General features: G+C 33.1%; 2 protein-coding genes across 3 annotated transcripts; both read left to right on the forward strand.

Moving 5' to 3' along the window:
* Positions 1-926: 926 nt before the first annotated feature.
* Positions 927-7,431, forward strand: LOC100791308 (glycosyltransferase BC10). Of its 2 annotated transcripts, none has more exons than XM_003524511.5 (11): positions 927-2,094; positions 2,966-3,079; positions 4,038-4,138; positions 4,369-4,440; positions 4,749-4,830; positions 4,947-5,027; positions 5,386-5,424; positions 5,646-5,711; positions 6,174-6,323; positions 7,150-7,278; positions 7,367-7,431. In XM_003524511.5, exons 1-11 carry the CDS (start codon positions 1,858-1,860, stop codon positions 7,388-7,390), a joined length of 1,095 nt encoding a protein of 364 aa, XP_003524559.1. In that variant the 5' UTR covers positions 927-1,857; the 3' UTR covers positions 7,391-7,431. The 2 variants fall into 2 exon arrangements, with proteins under 2 accessions (XP_003524559.1, XP_006579783.1); XM_006579720.4 differs by having other exon boundaries at positions 1,161-2,094; positions 7,157-7,278.
* Positions 7,432-13,936: 6,505 nt separating this feature from the next.
* On the forward strand, positions 13,937-18,742 carry LOC100790775 (galactinol--sucrose galactosyltransferase). The gene is made up of 5 exons (XM_003524510.5): positions 13,937-14,981; positions 15,110-15,470; positions 16,283-16,460; positions 16,968-17,335; positions 18,012-18,742. Exons 1-5 carry the CDS (start codon positions 14,179-14,181, stop codon positions 18,576-18,578), a joined length of 2,277 nt encoding a protein of 758 aa, XP_003524558.1. The 5' UTR covers positions 13,937-14,178; the 3' UTR covers positions 18,579-18,742.
* The last annotated feature ends 319 nt before the right edge of the window (positions 18,743-19,061 follow it).

Raw genomic sequence — 19,061 nt, forward strand, 5'->3', positions numbered from 1 at the left:
GTTTTTTTTTTCATAAATAATAATATACTAATATTTTCTTGGCAACCAAACCAAGGCTAAAAAATCAGCATTTTTTCAAAAGAGAGACTTAAAAAGAGAAAATAATGTTTTTAACCCTTAAAAGAGCTTCGCTACACAGAGGGTTGTTACCACATATGCATGTGAAATACATTTTTTTACTGCAAAAAATGCGTTAAATACTACTCCTAAGTCCTAACTATATTTTATCAAAGGGACTCCCAACAAATTTCTCATTAGGTGTGCCCAATCTTACACCTACTGTCAACATGCCCACCATACACAAAAGGCCATGCTATGCTACAAATCCACCAAACTATAGTGGCGCAATCAAAATTCGTAGGCAGAAGAACAGAATCATCCTTTTTCAACCCTTTCAATTTTTTGTTTTATAGAAATTGCACTCAAAAGTCTTTATAATATGCCAAATGCAAATTAATATGTTCGAAAAAAATAAAATTGTCTTTTGATTATAAACATTATGATAATTTTGTTAATTTTCATTATAGTTTTTTAAAAAAATCATATTAAAAATAATTTCTTATTAATTACAACTTTTATATTAACAATACATGTTTATTAAACTCTTAAAAACTAAAAATATTTTTTTACTAAAATATATTAGAGTTTAATATGCAGACTAACACTGCAAATACCAAAAGCTTTTATACTATTTATAAAATAATTATTATAAAAGTCTATAAATGTCCATGTCATACTTTGTGACCAGAAATACACTGGCAATGTATATATTTAAAGAAATGATAAATGTTATGAAAAAAAATTCATGAAAAGAGACGAACTGTTATTTATAACAAATCTCACCGTTTATTTTGTCAACTTTTATCAACTTAATTCTATTTAAAGAATTCTCAGCCTTAGATACTATATTTCTACAGTTGTAGCAAGTTTTATTCGTACGAAATAGCATCACTCATATTTAAAATATTATTAATACATTTAAAGTAATGTATTTTAGCATGCTTTTTTAATAATAAAAAAAAGTTATATTATTAATTTCTTAACTAATGTGTTTTACTTCCTTCAAAAACTAATGTGTTTTACTAATATTTAGAGAAATCCTCCTTCTTGAATCCTTTGAAAAAAAGAAACAGAAACAGTGAAAGGCTTCAACATTGCAGAAAAAAGAGTTTTGGTTTTGTGTTTTTTTTACAAGTCTGAGAACTCCCATATCCCAATCATAAATAAAGCAAAAATGAGTAGTATTTTGTTCTCCAGATTCACACGCAACTTGAAAAAGTAGCACCTTTACGACATCTCAACTGAAACATCATAGGAAGAACAAGACACTCTTCACTTTTTCATTTCATACCCAAAAAATTAATAACCATTAACCAACCAAAAAACACTCAATTACTCTTGTTAAGTCCTAAAACACACTCTATTATTCTCTTTTTCATTTCTCAGTTTCGTTTCCAAAATAACATTCCTTCTGGATAGAGAATCTATAAGCTTTTTGCTCATAGCCTCACAAGCACCTTGCTTTCTCTTTTTCCCATTGTTAGTGGTTTTTATTGATTTCTGGGTCAGTGTGGTTTTTTCCTGTTCCACGAGTTTGGTCAAGTTTCCAGTGAATTTGTTAGGTGTGATCCATGTAGCCGATCTCACCTAGTGGGATAAGGCTTTGTTGTTGTTGTTGTGGTGGTGGTTTTGTGATTATTGGGCTGCCATGGATCTGGTTGGATCTTCTGGTTTGAGTCCTACAGGGTCCAAGTGAAGGTCAAAGTTTCGTTTTTTATGGTGTGAGTGATTCAGCTGCTGAATGAGTTTGAAATGGTGGGTCAGTTTTAGCTGAAAAAAGGGGTGTGAGGATAGAAAATGAAGCGCAAGGTGGTTCAGCACAAGTGGAAGAAGAAGCTTTTTGCTTTGATCTTGGTGGTGTTTTGTTTAGGAAGCTTGTTGTTTATGCAGACACGTTACCATCATGTTGCGGGGTTGGTTTCATTGCAACACCGTTTTGTTTCTGAGCCCGAGGTTCAAGGGCCCAAGGTTGCGTTTCTCTTCATTGCACGGAACAGGCTCCCTTTGGAAATGGTTTGGGATGCTTTCTTTAGGGTACTTTCTTTTCTCTTTTAGTTGTTATTGATCTCTATATCTTTGGGATTAGTAGTGTATGCAAATGACAATATAAAGAGTTTTTACGCTGTTATCCAATCATAATCCATATGATAAGTTTGTTGACTTTTACAATGGTTAGTTTACCAACAATGGTTTCTAATTGATTGATATTGTAAATATTTTCTACATTTATAGTGCGTAAAATTAAACTCAAATATGCTTGCTTGTGTGTGTGTGTGTGTGGAGCTTGTAATTAATAGGAGGTTTAGAGGCTAAAGTGGGGTGTATCTATTGTGGTTAGTTTCAAGATTTAATGATTAATTGGAACATATGCTTGAATCATTAATGGATCATTCTTGGGTTAAGCTTTATTCCTGGTAATCTGTTGATGTTACTTGAATGCGCTGTTGATAATAGAAGATGCTGTAAATTTAGTAAGTTCAATAATCTGTTTCAAATCATGATGTGCATTTGGCAATCATTGATTAGTGCAGTTGCAATCTATTTTGGGAATTTAGGATACGAAAGGCAAGAATAGTAATAGTAGTGCCAGTTATTTACCTTGCTTATCGTTATAACTCTTTTCAAAATTAGTGTAAGTTTGCATAACTTCTTAAAATTGATGCTAATAGACCTACCACTGGCTAAATTAGTTGTTAAAGTTGTTCTCTTTTTTTCTCTACAGCCCATGGGAAAGTAATGCTTTTAAGTGTTTGTAATGGATGTGTAGTTGTAGATCTTCCCCTTCATGTTTTGAAAAGTCATGGTGATGAACATATTGTTAATTCTTTGTAATTTCATGAAGTGCTTCTTGTTTACTATTGAGGTGCAGTAATGCTTATAGAAAAAATTTGTGCTGTTTCTTCAGGGAGGCGATCGCAAATTCTCAATTTTTGTACACTGCAGGCCTGGGTTTCTTCTCAACAAGGCAACGACTAGATCACCATATTTTTTGAATCGTCAAGTTAATGATAGCGTACAGGTTGCTCTTCTCTCGTTGTTTTCAACAGAGTCTGTTTATGTTTATTATCCACTCCCACGTGATCTGTCAGTGGTGTTCATACTTCATATTGATAAGTTGCTACACGCCTACACATGACTTGGTGTGCTTACCCACTGCTTATATTGTAACAGAATTCCTTTTGTGAACTCAAGTTTGTACCTACTGTGAAGTTTTGTAATCCATTTTGTATGTGAGGCCCATAGGGAACTGTGTGTTGCCTCTTGGTGATCTAAAATTCACTTGCCTGTTTGTTTATCAAATAGAACACATGGTAAATAGTAGAGTTAGTGGAAACCAAGGCCCTCTCTCTGATAAAAAGAATTAATTGTTCTTTATTCCCCTCTTTCTCAACTGTAGCTTTAACACAAGGATGAATTATGATTTTTAAATTAAAAGGATTTATACATAAGCATCCTTCTGTTCCGTGCTGAGTCTTTGAAGCAAATTTTACTGAGAGGGCAAGTGGATACCCTAGTAGTTTAGACATGATTTCTTATAAAAATGTGAAAAGGTATAACTCTTTTACTAGGTATAGAATTAAATGCCCTAGATATGTAGTTATCCTTATTGGTGTACTTGTTTAGAAGTGTATATTATTTCTTCTCTTTTAGAGAGAGGATTGGTGATTAAGATGCCTAATAAGAATGATTTTTTTCTCTAAAAGTTAATTTTGAATTATTTTATTCTATTTTACCAAACTGTTTAAAATTTGTCCAGAAATAGTTCTTACAAAGTTGTGATCCCATTTTGTCTGAAAAATCTTAGCTATCTCATGTTTTTAATTGCTTCTCTAAAAGTGAACTTTGAATTATTGTATCCAATTTAACCGTACTGTCTGAAAATTTTCAGAAAATAAAGTTTAAAAAGCTGCAATCCCATTTTTTTTTATGTCTGTAAGCTTCATGATATTTATTTAGTCCATGTGATCTATTTCCAGGTTGAATGGGGAGAATCAAGCATGATAGAGGCTGAACGTGTTTTACTTAGACATGCACTTAGTGATCCTTTAAATGACCGCTTTGTTTTTCTCTCAGATAGGTGAGGATATGAATTTGTTAACAGCTATAAAGTTTTTAGTCCTTTTACTTTTGCCTATCACTTTCTGGACTTATACTATAAGTACTCACCACTTATATATAGTTTTGAAAGTATGATTTCTTTATAGTACTTTGTTTTGCTTAATTATTTGATAGAAGAAATTGCATTGATATTTCTCTATTTTTGAGCCAAGCACCTCATTATATTTCAGTTGATTGATTTCTTTTCAGCTGTATACCTTTATACAACTTCAGCTATACATATGACTACATCATGTCAACATCAACAAGTTTTGTCGACAGGTGAGGATATGCACTTGTCTTATGCTTCAGCACATTGGTTCTGTGATGTTAACCCCCCCCCCCCCCCCCCCCCCCTTTTCTCTTTCAATTTGTATCATGTGATGACTTAAAACTGAAATCTCAATTTTTGAAAATTACACCACTAACTTCAGTAAGTGAAGTTACTGGCATTATATGTTTGTTCTGAAACTACAATTCCTCATATAACAAATTTTGAGAGGTTAGATTTGCTAAAGAGCTACTTTTAGTTAAATTTAGTTATTAATTTGCCAACAATTTAATTGTTTTTGACATTAAAATGTGAGCAGCTTTGCTGACACGAAAGAAGGCCGTTACAATCCAAAAATGGATCCTGTTATTCCTGTCTATAATTGGAGGAAAGGATCTCAGGTAAGGTCTAATGTAGTTCTTAGTTTACTGTGAGTTCATTCCGAAGCTTAAAGTACACGACATACATTACCAAATAATTCATCTTATTCCTCTCTTAATTATGTATTCTGCTGCAGTGGGCTGTTCTGACCAGAAAGCATGCCAAGGTTGTAGTGGAGGATGAAACTGTCTTTCCAATGTTTCAAAGATACTGCAAGGTAATGGGAGAAACAATCCTTTGTAGTCCATCTTTTATGAATGGTTTCACACACTTCCTTTAACATGTCAGACTCCTATAAAAAGAAATTTATACATCAATGAGGTAATGACCTTAGAAAATGTGCCAAATTTGGCCGTGAACATTGTAGGGAGTATTTCTTTTCTATCTTTGTTCTTTCTTTTTCATCCCTTAGGGTATCCACTCATCCTTTATCATTAAATGTTATAAACTCTTGGCTGGCTTTCCATACATGTTTTGGGTCATGGATCTTTTAGTATTTAAGCAAATCATCTTTCATGCTGACTGCCTTATTCGTTTCTTCTTCGTTTCTCTTACCTATGGATTTAATAATGCAGAAAAAGCCACTACCAGAATTTTGGAGGGCTCATTACATTGTAAGTGCTCTATATGAAATTATGCATGTAAAAATTCTTTATAAATGTTCTCTTACTATTTTAGCTTCAATCATAATTTTATTTATTTATTTATTGTCTTCTGCTCATAAAATGTCATGAAGTAATCCAATATTGGATTGTGAACTTATATATGATGTCAATTAAGTTCTTGTAAATTATATAAAGTAACAATTTTAAAGTATATTTCTTCCTTCGTGCAGCCTGCTGACACATCTAAGGTGCATAACTGTATACCAGATGAACACTATGTCCAGACATTACTGGCTGTAAGGATCCTTTTCGTTTCGTGCCTTTCACTCTTTCTATTTCTGGGTGCATGTGTAACAGACACAGACTGTGAATCGAGAGAGAGAGAGAGAGGTCCTGTATATGTTGTTATGATTAACTGGTTAACAATTACAGTGTTGACCCTATCTCCTATTTGTGTCAATCACACTTTTGGCTGAACCATTTGTTATGGCATACTTTTTTGGGTCTTCCATTTGTATGATTTGGGCGAGACTAAAGTGAAACTGGGATGATGATTGTCTGTTACTGTTTCTAGATGTTTTAAAGATTGAATTAATTACAAATTTACATTACTGCATTTCTTTGAAAAACAGATGGCTATAGATTTGTGACTTCTGATTTAAACTGTGTCAAGGCTTGTTTAACATTACAAGTATTTTAATGTGATCACTATGTTAGCTTCAATTTACTTATTTGAGTGCTTGCCTTCCCAAATATAGCAAAAGGGCCTTGAAGAAGAAATCACACGAAGATCGTTGACACATACTTCCTGGGATATTTCCAACTCCAGGGAACATGAGCGCCGGGGATGGCATCCAGTGACTTACAAGTACTCAGATGCTACACCTATGCTTCTAAAATTTGTCAAGGTTTGACCTCTACTGCCACTGCAAAATCACCCTTTTCAATCAACTTCCATTCCATGATCACTTTCATGCATCCAAAAAGGGGTAATATGTTAGGTTATTTACTATTTGACTTTAAACAGTGATTGCCTTAGCATCTGAAGACACTCTCAATGTTTAATTTCATCTCTATAAATACAAATTTGTTGGAAAGATATTGTGGGTTGTAATCATAGGGAACCCCCTAATAGAGCCTAAAAATGAATTCAAACTAAGTCACCTACTACATATCAGCATATACACAAACTTAGAAAGAATAAGATGGGAAAATTTGTTTTTGAAAATAAAGCAAAGTAATTTTGTGATCCTTGCCCTTATCAAACCTCAATCTTATTCTGATTTCAAATCGGCCAACTAATTGAAGCCAATACACTCTTAAGAGCAATCAGTTTTTCATGTGTTGCCAGTCCACTGCAGCAAGAGATAATATAACAAAAAAAAAATTTGGAAGGACTAAAAGTAAAAAAACGTTAAATTGTAAGAACTAAAAATATATTGTCTAATATAACATTCCCCAAAATATTCAAGTAACTGGACAATTATCAGTAATTGCAGTTATGATAATGAACTGAATATGCAATAAAACTCAAGTTTGGGCTAACGGGAAGCAATGTGCTGAAGAACGAAAAGAAAAAGTTTACTTATCAATGAACCATACTAAGACACCTAAGACAGCTAATGTAAAGATGCTGCTTCAACAGAATTGACTCAGTTTGAAACAAGCATATAAAGTGCATGTACCCTACTTTCATGAAAGAAAATATGTGCAAGTTTGATAATTTGTTTGCAGGAAATAGATAATATTTATTACGAAACGGAATACCGAAGAGAATGGTGCAGCAGCAAGGGTAAACCATCGACTTGCTTCCTTTTTGCCAGAAAATTTACTCGGACTGCTGCTTTAAGGCTTCTTAATATGGTAAGTTCATGTATGCTTTTCATGGTTTCCTTGTAAATTATATTTCTGCTTTCCTTGTTAATTATGTTTCTGCTTTTTTATTGTACAGTCTGTTCTGGGAGTGTTCAATTAAGAGAACAAAAGGCTCTTTGTCAGAGAGACTGATACAAGGAAGAAAAAATACACTTAGCAAAACAAATAAGAGGAAGAAAAGGAATAAAGTAAAAGCAGTTGAAGAGTATCGGCACCATACTGATATGTACAATGAGTTGTATATTTACAAATTTAAGAGTGCAATTTGTCCATTTTTTTTGGAGTCTCCAAGGGGCCTGGAAACATATGAGAACTCTTGAATTGAAATGAAAAAATAGATGTAAGTCTAGCTACTTTGGAAATGGTAAGATCTTTGGCCCAAGGATGTACAAAAGATGTCCTAATTTTTTTTTCAGAATAATATTGAGAAGTAGGGACACTTCTAAATAGTGGTCACGTCATGTCGTGTTGTAATTGTGTCAAGTATAAGTACATGTCAGATATTGTATGGACACCTCAATTGTATTTTATATTTTTTGTACTTTTATTTATTTCAAAAGGGTAAAAGATTCACATTCGCATAGTAAAATCATAATAGAACTTGTTCAAATATTAATAAAATCATCTCAACTCAAAATAAGATCATTCATTTTGAATGAAAAGAAGGCATAATAAAGCGGAAAATATAAAATAACTATATTATACTTCGAATTATACATATGCAATAAAATCTTATGTCTTAATGTCACATTTATCAAAGCATTTTCCTGGCACAGACTAAACTTCTCCATCTCCCGCATGAAACTCATCATATGCTAGCTTACCTGAAACAAAATGGCATTCAGTCCAAACAGAAACACACATCGAAAATGAGTTATCACATTCGTATATAATAAAACACTAGAGCATGTGAAACATATAATACTTAGAGCTGAATTTATATAAACAACACCACTGTACAAAATCACACACATTATTCACACTCACTCAAGTTTACACACTCCAGAAAATAACATCAAACCGCAATTGTTAACTCAATGAAAGTCAAACACAAGCGTTATGCAACAAATACACTAGACTCAAGCCTACATGCAGTGGTACCTTTTTTCAGTGAAAAATCTCGTCGGGCGCCTAGGAGTATAAGACGGGACATGCCTCACAACGGATAAGTCAGGTCACTCTCACTAAGTGAAATCATAGGGAGACCAATCAAGGTTACTCTGTTTTGCAAGAATACTCCAACCATATGGGATCAACACAGACTTAAAGGAGTACTTAAACCAAGTGTATTTACTCTCAAGGCCTAGACTCCGAGGAGTCCATCAGGGCCTCTCCCACCTGATTCAGGTCCAATCCAAAAAATATTTTAACACACAGACTCTATCTATGAATTATGCAATACACACAATTACTCAATTGTTTACAAAATCTCAATTATTTTCCAAAATTATTTTAACTTGTCGCGCCTCAAGTGATTAAACTCGACGCGTTCCCACTGTAGAACCCATCACAACTCATTGCGCATTAACTCATCGCTCTTAAAGGGTCTTACAGTTGTGTAATTACATAATTCATAACTCACAACTCAATACATACAACATCTCTACACCCGTGTAATTCACAATTCATTACATACCAAATGGTTATCACTTACACACAATCTCAGTCACAATTTCATAATCTCAAGACAACAATTTATCACATCTCATGAATCATACACATATCACTCAGTAGTAATATTTACATGGCGCAAAACACGTATAAATTAAATCGAATTATATTATTTTCAATTAAAAAGAACTTCTACAACAATTAATTTAAAATGTAGCAAACATAATCACTATTAAGCAATAATTTCTATACTTTATTTTATTTATTATTATTTTTATATATTTTTAGAATATATATATGCAAAAGAACCATATGTGGTCAACTTTATAAGCCAGATATATATTGTATTTCAACAAACTGGTATAGTTCGTGTGGTACATAAATTTTGATTGCAAGCCAAGGAAATACAATTGTTTGAGCCAAACCTTTAATTCGAATGATAACAATTTACTGACAATTTGGAAACAGTGGTAAATGCACAAGCGTAAAACAAAAAAAAAATCATAAACGTTAATATACACAAAAAATAAGTGATAACAATTTGATAATTCACCCGCTTCAATAAAAACATTATGTCAATATACACTAAACAAAAAAAATCGTAGAAGTTTATGATAATAGATATCACACTCAATTTAGCATATGAAATATTCAATTGGAAAGGGTTCATGAATTAAAAATTTATAAAAAAAAAACCCAAAATAACCCAAAATTGATTCTCTAGAAATCCTTATTCATGTTCATTTTAATCCCCAAACATGAGTAACTCATCCCCTATCTCGATGTAGTTGTTCAAGCGTTCTCCGTTAGCAATGATGACGTTTCTAGTGCTCTTTAGAACTCCTCATCCGGTTGCTCTATTAGGATTCTTGTGGGTGAAAAAAAACATAAGGTGTTTTGGTAAAAGCTGCTATGAGTTAAAAGTTAATTTATATAATGGGGGAATTGATGACCTAATTTATTTATTTTATTTAAATGAAAAATCCAAAAGGCATGACTATTACAATAAGGGCTCTGCTGTTCGCATTACCCATTTTATTCTTTACACTATTCAATTTTATTTTTATTATATAAAATATCCTTCACAAAAAGGTGGCTTTTAAAGTGAAGTACTAAAATTATTGGTACTAAAAATACTTGTGTTACACATAGGTATTTATACATAAATCACTTATATCTGGTTGCATAACAAAAACTATTGAATTAATCACTCTAACGAACAATCTTAACCACTTATCACTTATCAATACATTGTACTTAACTATATACCTAATAGAGTTAACCACTAATCACACATGAGTTAACACTTTGAATTACTCTACAATAGTTTCATACAGAAAAGAAAAAAAATACCTTCAGGTCATGAGAGAAATGCAGCCACAATAATAGTTTCAGGTGAAGTACCTCTAACGACTAATGTTGGACAACGTTCAGATCAGGTGTGATGAGGGTTTAGACGAGATGTGACCGGGAGAACAAAATGCAACTACAACAATAGCCTTAGGTGAACCACCTCCAACGATTGATGTTGAATAAAATTCCAATTGGGTGTGATGAGTTCAAACAAAGTGGAACGAAACAAGGATTTCAGATCTTCTGACTAAGCGATGCTTTCTTTTCTCTTTTAATCCTTCGTAATGTGTCACTGAGAGTTAAGAATAGTGAAATCAATGCATAATAGACATAGAAAAACGATTTGGATGAATGTACAATGGAGATGGAAGAACAATGGTCGGATGGATGATTAATATAATAATATATTTTATTAGCCTACATAACCAATGGTCAGATGGATGATTATTACGGTAGAGTGGTACGTATATCACTGTTCATGTTTAAAATACCAGAAGTTTCCGTGATCTTTGAGTTGGGTCACTGAAGAATTAACAAGTCACCTTTATTTCTTAGTTGGTCACCGTCCATCAATTTAAGCCAACCGTTACCTTATAAAATACTAGTATATATTTTGTCATTTACTAATGCCCTTTATTTAGTACTTCAACAATTCATGCCACGTTACACGTAATTGAATGCAAGAAAGGGAACACGCTATTAAAGGCTTTAACTGCCAATTGTTATTGATATTGTAATCTTTTCAAAGGATGAACGTCACTCACTGGTCTTTAATAATCAGTGCATGTAACCTTTTCCCACCGCCACCTGCAATATCCAAATATTGGAATGCCAAGTGCCCCTACCCACATTCAGTTTCGTGACTTTTGACTCAACAACTGTTCTCAACCTACACTAACGGTTACAAACTATTTGCATTTTTTGTTTATGAAAATCTAGATGATATGTTGTTCTATTTCAATATATATATATATATATATATATATATATATATATATATATATATATATATATATATATATATATATATATATATATATGTGTGTGTGTATATATATATTATCATAAGTTTTTTCGAAAGCAGTAAGACGTACCTTTCTCTTGTTCACATAATAGAATCCTTGACTTCCTTTAAAAAAAGTAGATGAAGAAACAAAAGCATGCATATCCTTGTACACAATGAATAATGTTTTTCAGAATAATTATTATAGTTAGTAAAGAAATGTGAAGTATATATGTGAAAATTTATTTGCATGTCTCCAACTTAGTACAATCTTTCATATTCCTTAAAAACTTAAAAACTATTTGTTTGAAGGAAGTGTTTTATTGGTCATAAGAATTCTATCTGACTTAATTATAATTATTTTTTATAAAAAACATAATTATTTTTTTATAAAAAAAATTGTGATGTATAATATTAAATGAATGGGGGCATTTACTCATTCATGCAATAATTATGAATTAATATTTTAAGTTTATTAAAATAATATTTTATGTCTCATTTATGTCATAAATTATAATTAGTTGGATCTTCATCCAAAAATTATGATATTAGTTAAGTGCATAAATGCATTGAAATTCTGATTGCAGAAAATCTGATTCACAGTCCTCAATAAATTAAATGCATTCTTACAAAAAAAATATTTTTATGATAAATGTTAATTGATGTCCTAAGGACACCAATGAATGAATATAAAGTAAAAATATTTTTATCGAAAGATAAAAAATTATGTTATTTATAATTTTTTACACTCTCTTGAATGCTAACAGTAGATTTTTTAACACATTCTATCTTATTGATTAAAATATATTAAAAATTATAAAATTAGAAGAAATAATCATTAAATAAAATGTAATTTTTTTAATTTCCAATAAATTTTGATTAATAAAAAAGTGTGTTGGAAAGTGTAACATAATATTTCTCATAAATATTTTATTTGTTGATTTATGAAGAGAGTTTTCAAAAAATAAATAATAGTATATATTAAATTTCAAAACCTGTAAATTCTCCACGTGTCACTTAGTTTTGGTATGGCGTTGAATGTCGGTTTACTGGGACCCATGGCCTTACACGTGCCAATTGTCTGTACGTCTTGTCCAGAAGTTTTGCCAATAATTTAGCGTCTGATAAAAAAAATTAGAAGAAAAAGAAAGGTCCAAAAACTGAAAACACAGGAAAATAGGAAAAGAAACAATAAAATAAATTTTAAAAAAATTGAGAACTCTATTTGGCGATGCATTAGTGGGTGGTAATTGTTGGAGGCCCACAAATAAGAACATCAGAAGAAAAATACTATTATCAAAAGGGAAAAATCTACTGATTCTGATTTCTATAAGGATAATATTTTACTATTATTATTCTAAAATCTTTTCCTTATTCACGGCTTTGTCTAAAATCCTTTTACTATTAGTGCCCGTGTCGGTGTGTCCAGGATGATTACATCATACAAAAAGGAAAATATTTCTCCTATTAAATCCCCCAAATAATAATTAGAATAAACCATACTTGAAAGAGAATAATTTTAATTGGATATTACAAGTCTTCGGAGTATTCATACTAAGATTACTGTACCCAAAAAAAATACTAAGATTACCAGATAAAGGTTATTATTACTCAAACTAGGTGAAATGGTTATCATAAATTAAGTATATCAATTGTAGGAAAAAAGTTTATTAAGGAAGCATATGAACTTTGTACCACAAAAATTTTACTTTTCTACACCCCGAAATTACAAGGGTTTTCCTTTTTAACTCAGTTTTTCTAGTTTTTTTCGTTAATATTAATCTTTCCTTAAATTGGAAAATTGCCATTTAGCTAAAAAAGAAAATCTCTATTTTCATTATGATTTGAGTTAGGATTACATTTTTTTCTCAATTTGTTCATTATCTTCAAATTTCTTGCAAAATTAATTGCGACCATTACCCTTCATGTAGATCCGCCATTGCTTCTCATACACTTCATGTTTATGATCTTATAATAGTAAACAGTACACAATATATAAAAGAAGAAAAATTATAGATATATGCTAATAAACAAATAATGAGAGAGATAAAAGTAAAAAAAATATAGGTTTTATAAATAATGTAATTTGACAGATATAAAGAAATGAGAGATATTTGTTAGGTGTATAAAAAATATAGGTGTTCATGTATATCATTCATAAAAGAATATACTTCTGTAAAACAGAATATCTCTAGTATTTTTTTTTTTTTTTGCCAAACTATATAAATTTGTAAGTGTTTGATTTTCTATTTTTCACGTCCAACATATATGTCTTGGCAAGAAAATCATAATACAATCCTAACACGTGGACAGAATCAAACAGAAGATTAAACTCATCAACGACCAAATATTTTTCAAAATGTTTAAACCTATGATAAACGACTATTTATTCTATGTATAATCTTTTGAAAAATTAAAATGACATCATTGGCCTTAAAACGGAATATCCCTAGTATCATCACTCATAAAAGAGAATATCTTTAGTATTTTTTTTTGCCAAACTATATAAATTTATAACGTGTTCGATTTTCTATTTTTCACGTTCAACACATATCTCTTGGCAAGAAAATCATAAGACAATCCTAACATGCGGACGCGACAGAATCAAACAGGAGTTTAAACACATCAATTTCAAATTAATGACCAAATATTTTTCAAAATGTTTAATTAAACTATGATAAACGACTATTAATTTTATATATAATCTTTTAAAAAATTAAAATCGACATACACCACTTAAAATAACACATCAACATAGTCAACAGTTTAAAAAGAGAAAAAAAAAACTAGTAAATAAATATATAAATTAAAGCTCAACAAAAGCAACATTCACCTCACCTTGGTTAGTATAAATATAGTCCTTGGGAGCTTTGTCTTAGTATTATTTCAGCAGAAATCAAAGACATTGAATCTCACAAAAAATGGGTCCAAGCTCGAAGAAAGCTTCACCTAAATCAGGTGTGACAAAGCACATGAAGGGCTTCAGCCTCTGCAACTCAACCCTAAAAGTAAATGGGCAAGTCATCCTCTCCCAAGTCCCCAAGAACGTAACCCTCACCCCATGCACCTACGACACTCACACCACCGGATGCTTCCTCGGTTTCCACGCCACCTCCCCAAAATCCCGCCACGTGGCACCCTTAGGACAGCTTAAAAACATAAGCTTCACTTCCATCTTCCGGTTCAAGGTTTGGTGGACCACTCTCTGGACCGGCTCCAACGGCCGCGACCTGGAAACCGAAACCCAATTCCTCATGCTCCAATCCCACCCTTATGTTCTCTTCCTACCCATCCTCCAACCCCCATTTCGCGCCTCGCTGCAGCCTCACTCAGACGACAACGTTGCGGTGTGTGTGGAGAGCGGCTCCAGCCACGTAACAGCCTCATCATTCGACACTGTCGTCTACTTGCACGCAGGGGACAACCCCTTCACGCTGGTCAAGGAAGCCATGCGCGTCGTCCGGGCCCACTTGGGGAGCTTCAAGCTTCTGGAAGAGAAAACCGTTCCGGGAATGGTGGACAAGTTCGGTTGGTGCACGTGGGACGCCTTTTACCTGACGGTGCACCCTGAGGGCGTCAGAGAGGGCGTGAAGGGCCTGGTTGACGGCGGTTGTCCTCCGGGATTCGTCCTGATCGACGACGGCTGGCAGTGCATCAGCCACGATTCCGATCCGGAGAAGGAGGGGATGAATCAGACGGTGGCCGGGGAGCAAATGCCCTGCAGGTCAGTCACGCGCTTGAGAGAAATTAAAGAAACTTTTTAAATAATAATATAATAACAATGCTCTTGCTAACTTAATGGGAATAACAATGCTTTTGCAAATATGTATTATATGTGTGGTTGGTGCACAGGTTGATTAGTTACGAGGAGAATTACAAGTTTAGGAGCTATAAGGAAGGGAAGGGGTTGAAGGGGTTTGTGAGAGAATTGAAGGAGGAGTTTGGGTCGGTGGAGTACGTGTACGTGTGGCACGCGCTGTGCGGGTATTGGGGAGGGGTGAGGCCGGGGGTGGCGGGGATGGCGGAGGCGGCGGTGGAGAAGCCAAAGCTGACGGAGGGGTTGAAGGGAACGATGGAGGATCTGGCGGTGGACAAGATTGTGAATAATGGGGTCGGGGTGGTGCCGCCGGAGCTGGTGGGGGAAATGTACGAGCGCCTTCACGCGCACTTGGAGAGTGCGGGTATTGATGGGGTCAAAGTTGATGTCATCCACGTAAGTTATTTTCTCTTTAGCATGGTATAGTATATATTCAATTTCTGACCATACTTTTTAAAAAAAAAAAATAAAAATAATGTTTCTTTGCCCTTTAATCTGCATCAATGGATATTTGTTTTCTTTCTTGTTAACGACTAACGTTTAACCACAGAAAAAACATACCATATTTCGTGGTGGAAAAATCCTGCTACATATTTTCGTTTGCACAACAACTTAATTAACATCTTATGTGTTCTTTCTATTTCTACTTACAAGATATGATTAACTAACTTACGTTTATTTAAAAAGTTGGTTAATTTGGTTATTAGTATTAAATTTGTTTATAATTATAATATTTTTAAAATTTTCTATTTATTAATAAAATTTTCTATAATTGTAAATAACGACGGAAGGGTATTTATTATGTAAATTTTTGTATAATTGAAAGTGAAGAAAAGTTAAACTGTTTTAACTTTTTTATTATTTGCTACACAAAGGGTGTGACAATTTTGGTTTGTTTGACTTTGATAACAGTCATTGTCGGTTCGTTTCACTTTCACTTAAAATTTGGTCGGCACGTTATTTCTTTTTAATTTGAAGTTTTGCCCTTCTCTGTTTATTTATTTATTTTACTTTTTCTTCTTTCAAACTTTTTTAATGTCAGCATTTATCTTTTGGACCAGTCACTGTTAGCATTTCTTGTCAAATGCAAATTGCCATGCATGATGAACTTTTGTTTATGCTTTCTGTTGGGTAATCTTTGATTTCCTTCCTTTTTTGGTTGGCATGTGTTTCTTTGTATGGATGCTCACCTCTGATGTGCAAAACAGTTGCTAGAAATGGTGTGTGAGAAATATGGAGGGCGAGTGGATATGGCGAAAGCATATTACAAAGCTCTCACTGCTTCCGTGAGAAAACATTTTAAGGGCAACGGCGTCATTGCCAGCATGGAGCATTGCAACGATTTCATGTTGCTGGGAACTGAAGCAATATCCCTTGGTCGTGTTGGTATGTGACGTGTACCTTGTTAGCACAATACAAACCAATTTTCTTACCTCAATTAATAGTACAAAACACAACATCATAAAAGTATATATATTATGCATCTTACTAACTAATGTCGAAATTAATTAAGTAACTAAAAAGAGAAAATATTTATTATAAAAATCATAAAAAGAACGTAAAAAGAATCATAAACAATTTAATTTTACATATTCTAATAAAAAATATTTATCTTTTTAGTTTCTTAGTTAATGCTTTAAGAACACTGCTAGCATTTGCCATATATTATTAGGACAAAATTCAAGTGTTGTTGTTGTTCCATCAGAATTGAAGTTTCAACTCGAAAATCTATGCGATCTCTAATAGAAACATTTATCAAGGTGAAATTTCAATTCTAATTAGAGAACAACACTCAAAGTACCTAAGAAATTGCATTAAGTTTTATCCATATTATTACTATTTGGAATTAAGTTCCTTTGATCTGATGTATTAGTATAACTTGGATTGAAACAGGGGATGATTTCTGGTGCACTGACCCTTATGGTGATCCAAATGGTACATTTTGGCTACAAGGGTGTCACATGGTGCATTGTGCATACAACAGCTTGTGGATGGGCAATTTCATCCACCCAGATTGGGACATGTTCCAATCTACTCATCCTTGTGCTGCCTTCCATGCTGCCTCAAGAGCCATATCTGGTGGCCCCATTTACATCAGTGACACAGTTGGGAACCACAACTTTGAGCTGCTTAAGACCTTGGCCTTGCCAGATGGGTCCATCCTCAGATGTGAGCACTATGCACTCCCAACCAGGGACTGTCTCTTTGCTGACCCTCTCCATGATGGCAAAACAATGCTCAAGATATGGAACCTCAACAAGGTCATAATTCAATTCATCCTCTCCTTTTCAATCATATGCATTATTATTTTGTGTCTATATATGGCTAAAGCATTATTTAAGCACAAATCAACTATCTGATATAGTATCCCTTTAGACTCTCTTCGGATAACCTTATATATGAGCACTTGAGAAAAAAAAAATGTAAAGTTAAAATGAATTGACTGTCTCTTGTAGGTCAAAATCAACTTATACACTTAATTTTTATAAAAGTTTTCTCCTCTAAGTTTTCTCCTCTAACTTTTCCAAAAGCTCAAGTGTATGAGTTAATTTTAGTTTACAGGAAAAATTACTTATTTTCTTTCTCTTATGGAGAAGTTTATCAGCAAAGGACTTTAATCTTAACAATGAAGAAAACGAACAATTGAGTTTTTACCAAGTTACTTACAAATATTTGCTATGTTTCTATAATGATATTGCTTAAAAGCAAATTGATCAATTACCAATGTCAATTGGAAAATGCATTTTACACTATAAAGTGAAACAATTTTTGCTATACTATTTGATTTTTCGGCAATATATCTATGCGTGTATAAAGAAGATAAAATAGTGAGACATAGTATTAATTATTTGATGTTCAAATAATGAAAATGGTGTCTAATACTACTACTGAGACTAGAGCCTAACGATATTATTGTGATTTTGCTTTTTGATACAGTACACTGGAGTTCTTGGGGTGTTTAACTGCCAGGGAGGAGGTTGGTTCCGTGAGATTAGGTCCAACAAATGTGCTGCTGAGTTTTCTCATAGGGTATCAACCAAGACCAATATCAAAGACATTGAATGGGATAGTGGAAAGAATCCAATTTCCATTGAAGGGGTGCAACTTTTCGCTTCGTATTTCAGCCAAGCCAAGAAACTCATCCTCTCAGCACCATCTGATGACAGTGAAGAGATTTCCTTGGAGCCATTCAATTTCGAGCTTATAACAGTTTCCCCTGTGACTGTCTTGCCTGGCAAGTCAGTGAAGTTTGCTCCTATTGGTTTGGTGAATATGCTAAACACTGGTGGAGCAGTCCAGTCTTTAGCTTTTGATGAGGGTCAGAATTTGGTTGAAGTTGGTTTAAGAGGCACTGGGGAGATGAGAGTCTATGCCTCAGAGAAACCAAGAACTTGTAGAATTGATGGCAAAGAAGTTGATTTTGAATATGAAGGGTCTATGGTCAACATTCAAGTACCATGGCCTGGTTCTTCAAAATTGTCCACTGTTCAGTATGTATTTTAAGCCTAGAAGTGATTTCTTTTTAACTTTTGAATGGTTGTCCACAGTGAATGATGTGAAAGGGCTTTTTCTCCCTTACTACCGAGTGAAATAATAGAGTGATCTAATAATTGTATCAAGAGCTAGATTCCTTTTTATTCAATGAAAGCCAGTTTTTCTTGAGTGTACATCTGTTTCTCCTTCATGCACTTTTGTGCTCCATATATATCCTCCAATGATCAGTGATATTGTCACTTTTGATCAATTTTCACTTTAAAAATGAATCATTCTGACTATACAATTAATTCAAATTAAGAAACTGATTGATTTTAAATTGTTACATGGAGAACAAAGAAATAGCTTCTATAGTTTTATAGTTTGGTATCACAAAAGAGGCTTGATATTTAGCGCAAGTAACTAGGAAAGAACAAAATTAGGTAGGAGAAGATTAAAGGATAATACAAAGAACCTATTGTTAAACATCATTGCTTAATTCCTTTGGTGCCA

This window comes from Glycine max, chromosome 5 (genome assembly GCF_000004515.6).
Source record: "Glycine max cultivar Williams 82 chromosome 5, Glycine_max_v4.0, whole genome shotgun sequence".
In the NCBI taxonomy this organism is placed as follows: Eukaryota; Viridiplantae; Streptophyta; class Magnoliopsida; order Fabales; family Fabaceae; genus Glycine; species Glycine max.

What these genes read in the sequence shown, in the direction of transcription:
- LOC100790775 (XM_003524510.5), top strand. Translation starts at nt 14,179, where the DNA reads ATGGGTCCAAGCTCGAAGAAAGCTTCACCTAAATCAGGTGTGACAAAG. An exon ending in TCAAAGTTGATGTCATCCAC is followed by an intron (nt 15,471 to 16,282) that starts GTAAGTTATTTT and finishes TGTGCAAAACAG; the next exon opens with TTGCTAGAAATGGTGTGTGA. An exon ending in AGATATGGAACCTCAACAAG is followed by an intron (nt 17,336 to 18,011) that starts GTCATAATTCAA and finishes TTTTTGATACAG; the next exon opens with TACACTGGAGTTCTTGGGGT.
- LOC100791308 (XM_003524511.5), top strand. Translation starts at nt 1,858, where the DNA reads ATGAAGCGCAAGGTGGTTCAGCACAAGTGGAAGAAGAAGCTTTTTGCT. An exon ending in AAGTTAATGATAGCGTACAG is followed by an intron (nt 3,080 to 4,037) that starts GTTGCTCTTCTC and finishes ATCTATTTCCAG; the next exon opens with GTTGAATGGGGAGAATCAAG. An exon ending in TCAACAAGTTTTGTCGACAG is followed by an intron (nt 4,441 to 4,748) that starts GTGAGGATATGC and finishes AAATGTGAGCAG; the next exon opens with CTTTGCTGACACGAAAGAAG.